The sequence below is a fragment of the Anopheles merus genome, chromosome 3L (genome assembly GCF_017562075.2).
Source record: "Anopheles merus strain MAF chromosome 3L, AmerM5.1, whole genome shotgun sequence".
In the NCBI taxonomy this organism is placed as follows: domain Eukaryota; kingdom Metazoa; phylum Arthropoda; class Insecta; order Diptera; family Culicidae; genus Anopheles; species Anopheles merus.
Genome location: NC_054085.1, coordinates 8,181,317 through 8,198,971, shown reverse-complemented (window position 1 = coordinate 8,198,971; position 17,655 = coordinate 8,181,317). Strand labels below are relative to the sequence as shown.

Below are 17,655 nucleotides of genomic sequence, written 5' to 3'. Positions count from 1 at the left end.
AAGCATTGTATTGAATTAATTATTCGAAATTGCGATTATATTTACATACTGAAATAAAAGCTTTCAAGAACTGGGGTTTCTGCGATTTTTCTGCGAAAAAAATAATATATAAAAAGAAGTATTTCAAATTTGATACAGTTCCCTTTTGATAAACTTATTTTGATTCATGCTGCCAAGGATATCAACAACATGAGTTTGAAGAATTGAAGTTGAAGAAGTTTTTCAAAAATATTAAAAAATAAATAAAACAGTTCGATTTAATTATTCAGAAATAAAATACAGCATTCCATTTAATATTTAACAACGTGCTACCAAATTATATGAATTAAATTTGATCTAGTTTACAGACACAGTGAGACGCCGTATATTCGGGTATCTTTTATCCGGCTGTCCGTATATCCGTGATGTTGAGAAATGACAGTTCAATACACAGGTGACATACAGCCATTAAATCGTTATCAGAGCACATTGCCATAACGAAAAACACTGAAATTCATGTTATATTTCAAACAAAAACTGACTAGGCATAAATAAAATAAACCTTAATATGTATTCTTATTTTCGGAGTTCTAGCAAATCGGAGTCGTTCGAAGTCGTTCGGAGTCGTCCGGAGTCGCCCGGAGTCGGAGTCGTCAGGAGTCGTCCGGAGTCGTTTGGAGTCGTTCGGAGTCGTTCGGAGTCGTTCGACTCCAGACGACTCCGGACGACTCCGACTCCAACTCTTCGACTACGGACGACTCCAAACGACTCCGACTCCGGGCGGATCTAGTGGTTCCATTTTGCCGGAGTCGGAAACGAACTAACAATAGTCGGAGTCGGATCGGAGTCGTGGGTATGCTCCATACAGCACATCACTAGTCTACACGATCTCCCACAAATCCCGCTTCACCTGATCCAGCCATCGAGTTCGCTGTGCTCCCCTGCGCCTTATGCATTAAGTATTTTGTTACGTTAGCTAACTAGTGCTAATTAAAGATCGTAGAAATAACTATTCTTAGTTCTTTATCCAGGCATTCTCAAGTTCTTATAAACTCTTTAATCATCTTTTATCATGTGTAGGCGTGAAAAAATGAAAAAAAAGTTTTGAAAAAATAACACATCTTACATGTTAGAAGTTTTATTTACAGTTGTACGAATGCCATATCTATTAAGGTAATAATTTAGATATTATAAATCTGAAGAAAATAGAATAACAATTTGTACACATAAGATTAAATCTTGACTTGAGATTTACCAACGAGCTGTCGTCGCTCAGACTCACCTTACATAAGCTGCACAATTCGATTTATTATTACTCAATTACGTTTAGGTTTTGTGTGCAAGTTCATATTTCCTTTTACCTGGCCTGCTTAACGCCCAAAGGTATGCAATGCAGTGCATTACGCAGGTACATGGCTGCTTTAGAATACAATAATTAAAACTACGATTTCACTGGTCCAGTTTTTCTAAACAAAATACTATGAAAACTATAGCATAATCAAATCGCTAATTCTACAGATACCTTATTCTTAGGAACTTGGAAAATCGCATTGTAAATATAACGCCAATATAATCATAGCGCATAGTTGGGGGCATAGTATAACACAACAGCGGAGCGTTTAGCTCTTCATAACAGAAAAAAGTTTAAACTTCAACTTCAGAAAAAAAGCACAAATCGTACTAGTGGTGCGTGGAGACAGTAGCATTTGTACGGTTTATCCTATGGCATCTGTGGCGCTTGTGTAGAGGCAATCAGGAACACATTTGCGTTGTTCAGTCTTCGTTTGCCTGTTTTTTAAAGGGAATATTGAAACAGTTGCTCTCAATTTTTTCTGCCTTGTCTGGAACAATATGATAGTTGTAATAGATTGTTTGAATAAGAACTCGTGAAGTGTGTACATAGGGACGCTTATTTTTCTCCACAAATTCAAAATGTTGACAACAGCGAAAAAAAGCAAACGAAACTAGACTACTCAATTTTCTGAAAGTGAATAACATGTGAGTGGAGCGGAAATGAGCGAAGGAATGGTCGCAGTCTTAAAAAAATATGTTTTTTTTCTGTTCCAAAATAAATGGAAATAGTTTTAAATATTCGTGGTAATTTTGTTTTCACTTATCAATTGGACCCGATTACAGGGATACGCAATGAAATTTCATAGTTACCTATTACTCTGAGGTATACACCGACGTAATCGGCTTCCCAAACCAAATCAAATCAGGAACTGAGTATGGTCCATTAATCGACCTACTGATGAAGCCATACATAGGCCTGGAGCGGATACTAAAAATAGTCGCAAATGATTCGCCAGCCTCGAGGCCTCAATATCCCTTCTTTCGGGAGCCCTTGTCGCTAGTGTCATGTCCACTTGTATACATACAACATACTACAGCCTAGCGATTTTCGGGGCACCTATATCGGCAGGGTCCCAGGCGACCACCTAGTCCGCCTACCGTTAGATCCACCGCTGTAAAGATTTTATAATGTTTTAAATGTAATGGACATTACAAGTTATCTTATATTATAAGTTATATGCAGCTGTACCATTTAACACTTTGAGTGCCAGACCATTTTTGTTTATGTTTCCCTTGGTGCCAAGCACTTTTTGTTTACATTTTTGATGGCTATCATTTATGATAGCCATGATCCCCAGGACTATATTGTGATATGTGGGTGCACTATATTGATTTGAATCTCTACTGATTTCCGTGAGCTTTTTTATTTGTGAAAACAGCCCTGTTTCGTTGTATTTATTTTTGCTTATGTAGAATGATGTGTTAAAATAATATTCCATGGTTAATGTTGTCCCTATACAATAAACGCACAAACGAATCCTTCTGCTTCATACTCGCAAGATACGTCGCTCCACTTTTCACCTGTCTTCGATCCTTTCATGACGAGGCAGTCTTCGTTTTTATTGTTATTGGGCTCACCGGGATTAAAATTTAAGTATGATGCTATTTTGTTTAAACCGATCCAAACAAATCTACCTTCAAAACCTATATCGGTACCCCCAATGTACCAATCGTCGGTAATATCTCCTACGGCCTTAATCGCTCGTGCGACCCGCGCATTCTCATCGGGTGTCTCAATTGAAGCCAAATGGCCGTTGTAAAGTCGACATTGTTGCCAAGCGGAAAAGAACTTAATCTTTCGTTTGTAAGCTACATAGTGTTTGAATCCTGGTAGATAGTGAGAGAAACAGTTTCAATGTTATGTACCTTATAGAAGGACTAGAGCTAGTGCTAGACATTTACTTAGGGATAATTTATACCTACCATTAACTTGAATATCGAATAACGCCAAACACAACAGCAAGAGCAATAGTTTGAACATCCTTTTGATTAAACGATGGCTTCAGTAGCACCGTCCGGTCTGAACTGCTATGAGAAACGGTTAATAGACATTCTTTTATACTAGGATTGGTCTTGTTGACACAGGTGTTGAGGTCTCTAAAATCTACCTATAAAAACGGGATGTTGTTCGTCATTTTCACACAAACCTCACCCGTATCTCTACAAGATGCAGGCTCGTGTGATCTTTATTATTGTCGTTGGATTTCTTTCCGAGTTTGTACCTTCAATACAGGCGTTACGTTATACCGTTCACACCAAAAAGTTGCCGTTTTTCGAAGCATGGGATCGGTGCATAATGAATGGAGGATACCTGGCGGCGACCCAAACGGCCTTTCAAAATTCTGAAGTTTGGAGTGTAATCAGAAAAGCAGGAGTTACCGGTGAAGTATGGCTTTCGGGAACGCAGCTTGGCTTACAAGGATCGTGGATATGGCTATCAAGAAATACTCCTGTTGGAAGGATGAGTGGATACACTAACTGGTACCCAGGAAAGCCAAGTAATGCTGCAAACTCAGTAGACAACTGTCTTACCATCGGTGTGTTCAATACAGCTATGTGGAACGATAGACAGTGCACTCGGGAATATCCTTATGTGTGTGAATACTATTCACCGTACAGTTATTCTTTCGGATAATAGCTTTTTTTATAATTTACAGTATAAATAAAAATAATATTTATGGAATGAAAAATCTGTTTATGTAGGTTTTTTTTTGTAGATTGCTCTATTTGAGGAGAGATATGATTCAACAGCTTATTATGAAACAACCTTGAGAAAATTCTTCCTTAGGTGAGCCTTTTTGACCTTTTTGGAAGAGAATATTAGAAACATTTAAAACCTGCCTCAGGAGTGTCCGAAACCGCTCACGGTTGTCACCTCAATTTGGGCCTACGACGTCTCCTCTGTGCTTGTGGACGGCCTATAAAAATACACACTATAAAGTATAGATACATTGTAACACAGTTCGGAAAGCCAAATCATACCACAGCAGCACATTAATTATAAGACCTTCCGCAAATTAGATCACACCATAGCAACACACTTCTTCTGGACGATCAAGTGTCGATGAGTCCACATCGAAAAAAAATTAATTAGACCTCGGCTTATGTTAGCAAAACACTAACCTACCGGCGACGTCCAGTTGTGACGAATGTACGATCATCACAATACACATTCAACAATCAGCTACACGGAAGAAGATTTTACAAAATTGATAAAGCTGAAAATTGCAATAAAAAAAAAACTCAATTACTTATAGGTTAAGGTTAACGAGCTGGAAAATGATACTTCTACATTTGCAACCAGTGATTCGTTTCATAATGTTACTAACGTTTAATGTTTTTGCAAATGTTTCTGCTAGTCGTAACCACCTATCTATGTGATACTGAATGTTCAACAATATTTCAAATTAAAATGAACAATTACTAATAATTGGACATTCAAAGTGGCATGCAGAGAGCGTTATCGATGGGAGTTTTAAAATCTAAATACTTATATAAAATATTCAAGTCTGACCTTAGGTAATTTAGGCTTTAAAGTTAGAAAAAAAGATATACTTAGAAATTAGTTTGGAATTTTTTTTTCAATTAGTTGGAAGGGCCCTCTATAGATTAAGGGATCAGAAGAAGGCAAACGTAGGAATTTTAATAAACAATAGCCCTGGACTGACAACATCTATAACTTCTCTTCCCAATTCATAAATTTTGAGAAAAAGCGGAATGGAATCGTTAAGGTATACTGAATGGAAGCTGAACAAAATTTGAAACCAGCTGCAATTAAAAGTCGTTAAAAAAATAAATCTCTTTTCTATCTCTATCCATTTATGATTTATAGACATAACAGATTTTTGATGTCAGTTTAATTTTGAGCTTTTCTTTTATAAGGAAAGTTATTGAAAACAAACTGTTATGTATGTTAGGAAACTAATTTACATCGAAGAATCAGGAGTATAAAACAACCATAGACACAGATGTCGGCTATTCGTTTGCTTGAGTCATTAGTAAGGTGATATTTTTTAAAGCTTTTAAAAATAGAAGAAATAAACATATGAAGTAAATCGATAAAGAGGTTCCAGACGTATGACCTGTCGCGCACACGAAAGTGTCTTTCGGAGCAGCAGCTTAAGACAGGCACAGTACACGCCGACTTAAGCACAATAATAACGCACCAACTGGTTCTTGGCAAATAATCCATTCATTAGTTTATTCAATTGATTTTATACTCTAAAACTGCTGACCGTCGTCGATCAGCATATTTTTCTTAGTCTATTCTTCTTAGCCTATTTTCCATTTAATCGTTAAACCAGCGCGCATCGCTGGCGCGTTGCATAACGTAGCTAGTCAGCATTTATTGACCTAGCAACGCTTTGTTTTTTAAGCCTAAATTGTCGTCAGCGACATCCCTCCCCCCGTAAGTCCTCGTAGGGGAGTTACAATTCTAGGTTTAAAGTGGGTGGCCTGCATGGAGGAGGACCAATATTTTGTTTTAGATATTTCTTGATTAACATCGCGGAAACCAAGATGACCGTAATAGAAACACTTAGTATGGTTATTGAGAAAAGTACATAGTTACTAGTTACCGATTCTACTTCGTTAGACTTATCTTCTTTTGATATGCTTAAATTTAACATGGGTTTAAAATATGCTCTAACTTGCTCAGATTTTATTAGCATCGTCGGTTGTATTTCGAACTTGCTCGTCAAAATGCTACAGTCTAGTGACAAGGTTATGATTCCGATTGAGCAGCTTGGGGTAGTGAGTGTTTTGTTACATTTTAGTAATATCTTATCAGGGTTGGTAGAGAAGAACAGAATACTGTTTGGATTTGTAAGTTGTATAAATTCAGTGACTTCTGGCCCTATTTCCTTTGAACTACATCTGGTACCACTTTCTGTGTGTAGTAATGCTGATGCTATGCAGTCTGGTTCTCGTTGTATTATTTTCTCAGAAGATATGTAGTGCGATTCGTTCAGTTTAAAAATTTCCTTCGGGTATAAGTAACTAGTTTCGTTGATGGCTATTGTTTTTTCATGTATGTCTAAAATCGTATGATTGGCAAAGTTTGGAATGGCTATGACTTTAAACATCTCGTAATTTTCTATCGATACAATTATGTTTTTGATAGAAAAGACTATTTCACCCTCTTCTATTCTCCTATTGGTTATTTCCGAGTATTCTAAAACGTTATAATGACTTGCCATCTTTCTTCGTATAGTTTGTTTTAACATCTCTTCGTCCTCTAAATATAATTGGGTTGAATCTATTTCGTGATACTTATTTATCATGTCTTGTACTAGAGCGGTTGTAAGCATGATCGTTTCTTGTATATACTTTGTTAGAACTTCATTTTTGTTATGCTTAAATTCCTTGCTGAGAACATCTATACCATCATAGAGTTTGTCTATTCGGTGACGTAAATTTTCTGTTAACTCATTGTGTTTTTTATTTGTTTGGGTCAAACGTTCGGACACATGTGTAATTTTTGTATCCTCTGCTGCTCTGAAGGCTGCTAATTGCTCGTCTATGTCGTCTCCCCCGAACATGAAATCTTTTAGTATACCAAATATTCCCCGGGAGCGTTTTGTCCTTTTGTGACTTATTCCTTGGATTAGTTGAATTGCATGGTTGCATTCGTGCTGAAGTGTAACTTTTAGATCCGAGAGTTCAGAGTCCGTACTATTAACGGAGTTCAATACTATGGTTAAGTGTTTTTTCAACGTTTGTAACGTATCCGTATCATTTTCCGGACGTGTCCCCGTATGGAATGTCGTTTCCCATGCTCCTTTTTTAATAGGAGTGTCCCAATATGATCAAAATATATTCCTGGTTCAGGGATAGGTACGATCGATAAGCATTCGACTCTAAACAGTGCGGCTATGTATATTGTTATTTTAAGGATGAGCTCCATGATACGGGCCTAATTTTGAGCTTTTTCCTTTTTGGTATTTGACTTGCTAGTTCTTCTGCTTTAGCTTTTATAACGTTAAGATTTGTTTCTTTCCTTTTTCCCCAATTTGAAAATGTTTGATCTCGTTTTACCTCGAGTACTGCTAGTTTTACAGTTGGCCTGTTAACTAAATTATTACCTACTTTGATTCGTGCTGAACGAGTCTGTCCGTCTACGCCAGTTACCAGCTCGCAGATTCGGCCTTTAAACCATTTTCCTTTCCTTTGTTCATCGGGAAACGTGACAATATCGCCTATTTGTAATGGTTTGGCCGGTTGAGTCCACTTCTCTCGTTTAGAAAGCTTTGGGAGATACTCAGCTATCCACCGTCGCCAATATTGTTGTGTGATTGCCTGGGCCCTTTTCCAATCGGACCGTACCAATTCTGTTTTGGTGATATCTGAGATATTCGGCTCTGCCTCGCCGGAACAACCTAGCAAGAAATGAGCTGGAGTTAGGGGCTCGTCATCTTCTCGTTCTAGTGTTAAGTGAGTCAATGGTCGATTATTTGTTAGGAACTCTATCTCAGTTAGTATTGATCTGAGAACGTGTTCTTTATAACTCTCAGCCATGGGAAGCAGACTCTTGATTTCTCCAACCATTCGCTCCCACGCACCTCCAAAATGAGGGGCGCCTGGTGGGTTAAAGATCCATTCTATGCCTTCTGAGGCACATCGATATCTTATTTGTTTCATCTCATTGTCGGCTCCGACAAAGTTGGTCCCATTATCGCTGTATAGGAAAGATACCTTTCCTCTTCTGTATTGCAAATTTTTTAAGCAAACAATAAAGGTGCTTGCCGTTAGATCAATGGCTATTTCTATATGGATTGCTCTTGTGGTTAAACACGTAAATATAACACCCCACCTTTTTTCTGACCGTCTGCCTATCGTAACGAATAGGGGGCCGAAGTAATCTACTCCACAATGCGTAAATGGTTTTTTAAACACTGCTGTTCTACATGTTGGCAGTGGTGCCATTATTGGTGGGATTGGTTTAGCTCGTGCGTTTTTGCAGTATTGACATTTGTTTATTACGTGCTTAAGACTGCTTCTGAGATCTATCACCCAGAATTTTTGACGAACTGCAACCATCACTGATTCGCTCTTCTGGTGGTAGTACCTCTCATGATAATGTTGTAGGATAAGGTTTGTAATGTGATGCCCTTTTGGTAGGACAATAGGGCTACGTGCGTTAAATTGAAGAAATTTAACGTGTTCAAGTCTTCCTCTAGAACGCATGATCCCATCTTGGTCCAACATAGGGCACAGGCACCTAACTTTACTGCTGCCATTAATCGGGTTCTTCAATGAGAGTTGTATCATCTCCGTTTGAAAGCTTTCCCATTGAGCCTTTTTTATTAAGTGGCGCTCAGCTAAGTCAAGGGTAGCTTTATCGATTGCTGTCGAAAATGACAGGGATTTAGCCTTACTTTTTAACCAATCCAAGTACTTTAGTGCGTACGCTACCGATCGTTTTAGACGGTGCCAGTTGGAACACCATTCGACGGAAATGGCGTCATAATCTATTCTTTCCACTGTTCTCGAAGTGTTTACCCTTTTCCGGTCTTCAAATGTGTCCGGAATGTCTGGTGTTAGTGTTTTTATTTCTAAATTTTTGAGAAAGTCGGGACCATTTAACCATATTGACTTTTTCTTACAAGTTTTTGTAGCTTCGTCAGCAGGGTTTTCTGCAGATGCTACCCAGTTCCACTGCTTCGGAGAGTTGAACTCCAAAATTTCTCCGATTCTCAGGGCTACGAACTGATTATATGTTCTAGGCTCTGAGTTAAGCCAAGCTAGAACTGTTTTTGAATCGGTCCAAAAGAATTCTGTTTGAACCTTTAACCGCAATTCCCTCTTGATTGATTCGTTTAGGCGAGTGCCTAGCACTGCCCCTTGCAATTCAAGCCTAGGGATCGACAGTGGTTTGGTAGGAGCGACTCTTGATTTTGCGGCCACGATACTTATGTCGATGCCTAAGTCGTGGACTGTCCTAAGATACGTAACCGCGGCAAAGGCTTTTTCTGACGCGTCTACGAAAGTATGGAGCTCCCTGATCTTTACGTTATTTCCAATCGAAAAACATCTAGGTATAGATATGTTGATCGAGTTTTCGATTCGGTTTATCCAGTTTTCCTATTTTTCCTTTATGGACTGTGTGATTTCGTCATCCCAGTCTAGTTTAGTTTTCCAAAGATCTTGCATCAAAATTTTACCTTCAACAGTAATGTTGGCAAGATGACCTAGAGGATCGTAGATTTTCATTATATATGAGAACATCTGACGTTTCGTTAATTTTTTAATATCTGCCTTTTTAAACTTGTAGGCAAAGACGTCAGACTCTTTGTCCCAAATCAATCCCAACACTTTATCGAAGTTTTGATTTTTCTCCTCTATGCCAAGTACACTTTTCTCAGATAACCTGTTGGTTGGAATGCTTTTCTCTACTTCTTTTGAGTTGGAAAAGAAGTTTCTCATAAAGAATTTAGCATCATCATGTATTTTACACACCTCCGAGATAGTATTCACGGCTGTATCAATATCTGGATAACTATCTAGGTAGTCATCTACGTAGTGATTTTCAATAATCGCTTTTACTGCCTGGGGATAAATATTTTTGTAACGCAGTGCGTTCTCGTTCTTCACAAACTGAGCACAAGTTGGTGAACAAGTTGCCCCAAATGTCATCACTTGCATAACGTAAACTTGAGGAACGTCAGAAGGCGATTCTCGAAATAGAAATCTTTGAGCGTCTTGATCTTCCCGTCTCACCTTTACCTGGTGATACATTTCCTTGATATCTCCTGAACAGCCTATTTTGTGTTCCCTGAAGCGGACTAGCACTCCGAACAGGGACGCAGTAAGATCTGGGCCGGAAAGAAGTTGAGAATTAAGGGATATATTTTGATTTTTTGCAGCCGCGTCGAATACTAAACGTGGTTTGGGAATGGGTTTATTATGGTTTATCACGGAAAAGTGGGGAATATAGTTTATTTTCCCGTTCAATTGCAGCAGTTCCATTGGTGTCGCCTTACGTGCATATCCCTTTTCAATGTATGCGTTTATTTCTTTATGATACCATGATTTTAAGTTTGGATCCCTTTCCATTGCCTTCTCTTGACTTTTTAAGCGCGTAAGCGCTTGTCCGTAACTATCTGGCAATTTAGGATTGTCGGTTTTCCATACTAAACCAATTTCGTATCCGTCGCCAGTATTTTTAAGCGTTTCTTTCATAATCTTTAACGCTCTTTTGTCTTCTTCAGAGGCACGGGTTGGAGTAGGTTTAACTCCAAATTCCTCTGTAGAAAAGAAACCACGCAAGATTTGCATCATGTTCTTGTTTTCTTCTTCGTACGTCTCTGTCATCACAAATGAGTTCTCTGTGACATTTGGCGTATTCGTTCCCCCAAAAATGACCCAACCAAGCCTCGTTTCATGGGCAATTGGTTCGTTTGGTCTACCTTCTCGATATTTTGCACCATGGCAAAGATACGAATGTGGAAGGCCTAGTAGCACGGTAGGCCTCGCATCTGCATAGCTAGAGATACTAATGCCTTTCAAATGTTTAAATTTTCTTTGCAAAAACGGAGCATCTATGCTTTGAACGGGAAGGTTAAGTTCCCTTACACTTCTGAGACCTTTAACTTGGAATTTTCTTTTGTTAGCTCCCTCTACTGTTATGGGAACTATCCTACTTTCTGTCTCTTTTTGAATGCTTCCGTCCGTCCAGGAGAGAGTTAGCGGTCTTTTTGGTCCGTGAACGTTTAGTTCTTTTCGGACACTTTCCAAAATGAGGCTAGTTGAAGAGCCAGGATCCATGAATGCATAAGTTTCGAATTTTCTTTCATTGTGGTGCAAAGTGATGGGCACGATCTGATAGAACAGATTATTCTTTTCCTGATGGCAATTTATTTTGTTTGTAGGTTGCCCTTCTACCAGATTTCTTTTATGAAACATACTATGATGCCTTTTGCCGCAACCGTACACATTACATTGTGGTGGTAGGCGACAGTTTTGGGCGTTATGGTTGCTGTACTTGCAGCAATTGGTGCAAATTCTATGCCGAATGAAAAGAGATAATTTTTCATCGGGCGTCTTACCGTTCAATTGTCGGCAACGAGTGGTTTCATGAAGAAATCCACAAATTAGACATATCGTTTCCTTTTCTGGCCCTTTATGACGATGCTGCATGTTTTGACGGTTCGACCTTTCTTGTTTGGTTACTCCTTCGTTCGCGGCCAGTATAATGGCCAGTTCTTCAGAGGGTTTCAGCCATTCTGCTAGGTCTTCTAGCGTAAGATTCTTATTATCTTGTTTCCTACTTATTGTGTGTTTCAACCATTCGTTCCGAAGTTCGGTTGAAAACCTTGATGTCAAATCGTTTAGCAGCCTCTGATCATTCAAAAAACCTTCTTGTTTCAACAACACCATGTTATCAATGAGATTGCGCAAAGCGTTGGAAAATTCTAAAAATGCTGAGGGATTATCTGTCGTTATGTGCTTTACTGCTAGTAATTCTAACAGTAAAGACTTGTAAATGCTTTCAGCATTTCCAAACATTTTGTCGAGCCTGTTTAATACAAGCGGAACGTTTTCTGGGTTAAGCATTAACCCGCTAACCGCACGAAGTGCTTCGCCTTTCAGATGCCTTTGCAGCCTATTCATGTTTTCTAAATTTGAAAACTTACAGGCTCGGGAAGTTTCTTCGTAGGCTTGTTTAAATTGAGGCCAGCATTTATAGCTTCCATCGAAATCTGGAAGCTTTGAAAGTGTTACTTTCGAGTCCTTAGAACACAACGATTGAACCATTTTGTCTAAACTCTGAGTTAACAGTTTTACGTCTAAACTTGTCATTGGTTTTTCATTGACCTCTTCTGATTTTTTGTTTTGTATCTCTTCTTGTAGCCGTTTTAGCTCTTCTTCTATTCTTACTTTTTCTTTTTCTTTTTCTTCTTCATTTGTCATTTTTTCTTTCAGCAGTTTTTGCGTTTGCATTAGTGCTGACCTATATTCCTGCCGTTCAACTTCCCTATCTTTACACTTTTTGCATAAAAAATCTTTAACAGGTGATTTTATATCTAAGCATGACAAATGAAACCACCTGTCGCAATCAATACAAGTTATCAGTTTCCCTATCTCATCTGGGTTCGTGCATAATTTGCAGTGCCCATTCGGATTCTTTTTAAAATCATATTCCATCTTGAACTCACCCTGGTTCAGATCCGCTTCAGCAGAGTCAACTCCTATTCGGCTGGTCAGGGACGGCTGGATCGGGAGTGATGTCTTCACTGCTGCTTGTTGGTCTTCTCAGGATCAAATACGACGTCTTCTGTATTACGTGCCGGTTGCCCTCAAACCGAGAACGATGGTTGACTCAACCGGAACGATGTTTTCTTAGCGGTGGGTCGGCGGTCATACACACGACGGTCATACACACGATGGATACACTCGTCACAATTAATTTCATCAATTTGCTCTTCCTACGTTGCACTGCGTCGGATGCCTTATGCAATATTTAGCTCGCGGCACACGTGTTTCGTTATGCAGACTTTTATAATCACGTTTCGTCGGAGTTAACGTCCGATACTTGCGACGCACGCGTTTTACGATAACTGTTTTTTTTTTTTCTCAACTGGCGCTAAACTGACGGTGTCATGTTGTGTTGCGAGAACGGATGCACCTTTCGAAGCTCGCGGCGTACACGTATTGGTCACCTTTTCACTAGTTCAGCATTTGCCTCATACGTTGGCAGTATCGAGTTCACTTTCGATTGCGTCACTTCACTAGCGGTAATGACCGCGTTCTATTCACTGTTGTGTCGTTGCACTTACAGTTATTTTGCACTCACTCACCGCCGAGGCGCTTCTCGGGTTTTGCTTCGTCGGCAACTGGTGCGTGGCCCTTCTTCCTGGGCTGGCTGTCGTATATCGGCTACGCCGGATCGTCGTCCGTCGCCGTTGTTTCACTATCACAACCCTGCTTGGGTTGCTGTGGGGTCTATTCACGCCTCTACGGGCTTGTTACTACTTCGGGTTTTTATTTCCCGATTTATTTGACTACTTGCCGAACCGTTGGTTGATGCGTCCTCTCTGGAGCCACCATTTGTCGCGCACACGAAAGTGTCTTTCGGAGCAGCAGCTTAAGACAGGCACAGTACACGCCGACTTAAGCACAATAATAACGCACCAACTGGTTCTTGGCAAATAATCCATTCATTAGTTTATTCAATTGATTTTATACTCTAAAACTGCTGACCGTCGTCGATCAGCATATTTTTCTTAGTCTATTCTTCTTAGCCTATTTTCCATTTAATCGTTAAACCAGCGCGCATCGCTGGCGCGTTGCATAACGTAGCTAGTCAGCATTTATTGACCTAGCAACGCTTTGTTTTTTAAGCCTAAATTGTCGTCAGCGACATGACCTGTCTGGACAAATACCAAGACACTTTGAATCGAACTGTTCGTCCAACTCTGTTTAATGGCTGAGCCTATTCTTCTGTTCTCAGAATCATTAGACGCCGGTATTTGCTATATCTGTTTAGTACAGAAACCTTCGCGACTGTTTGAGGCGAATTGTAAATGTCTCAAGGTACGTTGATGTGTCTTTGTTGTAGTTATATTTGTTCTTATAAGAGTTAGACACATATGTTCTCTCTCTTTTTCTTGTTGGCTCGCTCATGGTTAACGTATCGTAACGACTGAAACGGCTACTGTTCGTAAGACAGTATGCATGCCAGGGATGCATGCAGGTATACTAAAAAATTGATACAAACATGAGTAAGATTTATCAACACTACAACGGTTTTTATTCTTTTGCCGTTAGGAAATCTTTTGTTGTTCATATTATAACAGCTGTTTTCTAAGCTATTTAATTGATTGCTCTTGTTTACGTTTAGCGAGGATGTTTATTCGTTTTAAGGTAGGCAATTTGTTATTTATCTATACATTGGATGATCATTTGTTTGTACATCTTGAATTAAAATGATTGCATACACCCAAAGATAACACAAATAAGCAAATATTGGAGCCCTTTCCGTTTTAAGTTCGTAGGCTGAAATTTCGGCCTGTCAGCTGTTTGCATTGTATAGCAGTTTTTGAGCAGCTGTCAAAGTGGGTATAATATACAGGTGGGCTTATCCCAAGGTGTATGAATTTCGAAGGCTGATTTTTATCGCTTCTGTTCTTCAAGCTACCAGAAAGCCTGTTTGAGAAAAAGTTTTTACCCGTACTGTAAAAAAGACGTTCAAATTTGGTTATAAAAAACATGCTATCACACCACCTGGACTACATACACTTTGATTCTAGATTCCACCACCTGATCTCTTTATTGCACTTTGGGATAAATGTAAAAACCACCTTGTTTTGCCATTGTTTTGAGCAGGTACTCGAATCCAATTCTAGCTTTGAGGCTAGAATAATCAAAGCTGAAAATCGCAGGCTAGTGTCGTTTTGTATGGAGTGTTTACATGATTTCAGCCTCCAACTGTCAAACTCCATATAAAAAAGCTGACTAGAATCGTGTAGGGCCCCATTGATGGAAATCAAATTGATTGCCTGTTGTTAAATGAAACATCTCCAACAATTTTGCACCACTACGTAGTCCTCGAGAAATCTGAAGCCCTACTTCGGTATGATACTGTAAATATTACTACGTGGGTGTACCGGCTTGAAGTAGAGTAATAACTTGGTGATTAATTGCAGAGCAAGAAAGATGTTGCCAAAAGCTGTAAAGGAAATTGTTTAAGTATTGTACAATCGTAAAGACCATTTTTCATGGTACGGGTTTAACTAGCGTGAATCTATAATTATTGATTGAACAAGGAAACATAAAGTGCAAAAGAATAATATCTAAGCTTAATGTTAAGTGAGAAATTAATGACTGTATTAACAAATATGGTCATCTTTGTTGAAACTATCCTGCTTGGTAGTTGTCGACGAAATTTGTACCATAGAAGGATGAATATGAAGAATTGAAATTTATAGATAATTTGTACGGGTGGCATTGTAATGCCTAGAAAATTCACTTCTGAAGGTCTGCACTTCACGGTCCAACGGTTGTTGTGCAAATCCCGAAGCTATTGTGTCTAATTTCTCACTACACTACTCATTTTGCCCTTGCCAGTAGTCATATCTACAGTAGCGGATACTAGCGGATCTAGCTGTGGATTTCAACTGGTGGCTTACGTTAACGATAAATTAAAAAAAAAAAACACATTTTGTAATATGTACATTGAAACACACAGAGTTTTTTTTACATCTTTTATTCACTTGGTTTAGAGATAAAACATTTACAAAAGATATTCAATAGTGGTGTATGAAATGAGTTTCGAAGTGCCTTCTCTATGTACAAAGCGCGGGTAGAGTGTGGTAATGTAACGTTTCTTATTTCGCTGCATTATGAGATTTACAACGATCGTCGATGAATGAAACGCTTTTACTAAGCTATGATAAAAACAATCCTACACTATAATGGTGAAGCACGGATAGCAATCTACTACGATGTCAGGGTAAAATGTTCCTTTTCACAAGATGATAGAATTATGAACAAGAGTTTACACCAAAAAATGAATATTAATACCTTTTACTGATGGTTCAACTAAACTCTTCTAATCATTGGTGCAGAATGCACAAACTATGATGAATATTTGCTATCTCGAGATTCGATTGGTGCTACTTTAGGATCTTTTAATACGAATCAACAATATAAAAATTAAAAAAAACCGTGTATGCTCGATGATATCAATGAGTCGTTAAAAGAAACCAATAACCAATCCCTAGCGATCGGTGCCCCTATTTTTTTTCAACCTCTTGTTTGTTTGCCAGCTTATTCCTTTTGTTTTCTATTCTTTGTAGTTGCATCCCGTCTCGTCAGCTCCATCGGCACAATCAGTGACCTGTGTAAACGGAAATGAGAACATCAATCATGGTATAACATTTACACACCCAACGTCGTATTACCCGATCACATAGTTGACTGATGGATATACAGATTCCACTAACGCAGCGCAACTCACCCTCTGGACAAGGGGACACGTGGGCCGTCGTTAAAAAATCTCTACTGGTACTGCTGATCTTGAAATCATTCTCCGAGTCAGACGTCATCATAATTTCCTTGCTGTCTTGGAAGTTCACTGTTAAAAGATATTGCATAAAATATAGTTCCTTGTACGATTATATCAGTAAGAGAGATGCATACCTAAAGATTTCGGTATCGATACTGTCCGACTCGTTTCGGCCTCGGTTTGATCTTCAACCAGTTTCTCGCTCGATCGAACTGTGGTAGTCTGTTCAACTGTTCCATTGCCAGCTTCTGTTTGATTTCGGTGTCGATTTACGAAGGGAGCATTTTCGGCAGCAGTTGGCTCATACTTGTCTCCTTCTTCATCTTCCTCCGAGGTGCCATAGTTGGCGTACTCGCGGGCACCAGCAGACCCAGCTTCTTGGGAGGTTCGATGTCGCTCTGCCTGTGAACGATCTTCGTTGGTGATCGTAATGTAAGGCCGACTGAAAGGAGATATTAATGCGGTGTGAAAAACAAAAAAAAAATTTACTAAACTTATTGTTTCTTTCCGAAAAAGTTGATCATATGCATAAGTTGAAGAACACATGTTACAGAAACAAAAAACTTCAAAAATGTCATAACACAAGGCCCAAAGCTTCCGTAGCCGCAGTCGATTAAAGTTGTACTACACGTGCTTCTTACCAGATTCGTTCCAAAAAAGGCGTCACAGTCACCTAAACATTCACCAGTAGTAATCTCTACGTCCCAATGGTATCCAAATAGTCGGAAGCTTTGAGAAATAGATAGATAATGTACAGAAAAACGCACTCCAGGTCTCCCATTCCTTTCTCTGTCCATAGTTTGTCGCTCACACTGTAGTGGGATTGTGGAGTGCGCAGGTGATCTACTGTGCAAAGAAGAAGTCCGTCCAGTTAGTCGTTCTGCCAGACGCTTTGTACAGGGTCCTGTTCCGTTTTGTCAATGTCCTGGTGCAGGTCTACAGCTACGCACATAGCAAGCGCACGCTCGACGCGCTCCCACAACCTCTTCTTACCCGTTCGGACTGTTGGGAACCTGTACTTGCACAAATGGATACTCCCGCTGGCTGCCGTAGGCCGTCGGGTATGTCGTCGGTTCGTCGTAGTAGCAGTCCAGCTCATCCGATGCGTCCGGACAATCTTCGTACTGATCGCAGCGCCACTTATCTGGAATGCATTTGTCGTTTGACATGCATCGATACTCGTCCCGCTCGCACTGTTTACAATCCGATTCATCCTCTCCTCCGTGGCAGTCCTTGATGTTGTCGCATCTGTAAAGGCATCAGTGAGAGTGATTGAAGTCCTCAAAATGTCTTAAAGTATGATGATTCAGTTTGCC

At 39.4% G+C, this 17,655-nt stretch overlaps 3 protein-coding genes across 7 annotated transcripts in view; 1 reads left to right on the top strand and 2 right to left on the bottom strand.

Moving 5' to 3' along the window:
• Positions 1-2,715: 2,715 nt before the first annotated feature.
• Positions 2,716-3,345, bottom strand: LOC121599851 (mannose-binding protein-like). Its single transcript, XM_041927951.1, has 2 exons — positions 3,256-3,345; positions 2,716-3,159 (listed from the first exon to the last, which is right to left on the bottom strand). Exons 1-2 carry the CDS (start codon positions 3,311-3,313, stop codon positions 2,786-2,788), a joined length of 432 nt encoding a protein of 143 aa, XP_041783885.1. The 5' UTR covers positions 3,314-3,345; the 3' UTR covers positions 2,716-2,785.
• Positions 3,346-3,489: 144 nt separating this feature from the next.
• On the top strand, positions 3,490-3,967 carry LOC121598913 (perlucin-like). Its single transcript, XM_041926280.1, has one exon. It carries the CDS (start codon positions 3,500-3,502, stop codon positions 3,965-3,967), a length of 468 nt encoding a protein of 155 aa, XP_041782214.1. The 5' UTR covers positions 3,490-3,499.
• An 11,993-nt stretch (positions 3,968-15,960) lies between these two features.
• The window catches only part of LOC121600074, a 41,617-nt gene continuing 39,922 nt past the window's right edge, over positions 15,961-17,655 (bottom strand). For 4 of the 5 annotated variants that reach the window (XM_041928368.1, XM_041928369.1, XM_041928370.1 and 1 more), the window contains exons 8-11: positions 17,333-17,587; positions 16,474-16,781; positions 16,236-16,408; positions 15,961-16,171 (exon numbers count right to left, since the gene is read on the bottom strand). In XM_041928368.1, coding sequence (XP_041784302.1) covers positions 16,118-16,171; positions 16,236-16,408; positions 16,474-16,781; positions 17,333-17,587 — 790 coding nt within the window. In that variant the 3' untranslated portion in view covers positions 15,961-16,117. Of the gene's footprint in view, positions 16,172-16,235; positions 16,409-16,473; positions 16,782-16,980; positions 17,588-17,655 lie in introns of those variants that run through there. The other variant, XR_006005780.1, reaches the window with a different exon arrangement.

What these genes read in the sequence shown, in the direction of transcription:
- LOC121599851 (XM_041927951.1), bottom strand. Translation starts at nt 3,313, where the DNA reads ATGTTCAAACTATTGCTCTTGCTGTTGTGTTTGGCGTTATTCGATATT. An exon ending in ATTCGATATTCAAGTTAATG is followed by an intron (nt 3,160 to 3,255) that starts GTAGGTATAAAT and finishes ACTATCTACCAG; the next exon opens with GATTCAAACACTATGTAGCT.
- LOC121598913 (XM_041926280.1), top strand. Translation starts at nt 3,500, where the DNA reads ATGCAGGCTCGTGTGATCTTTATTATTGTCGTTGGATTTCTTTCCGAG.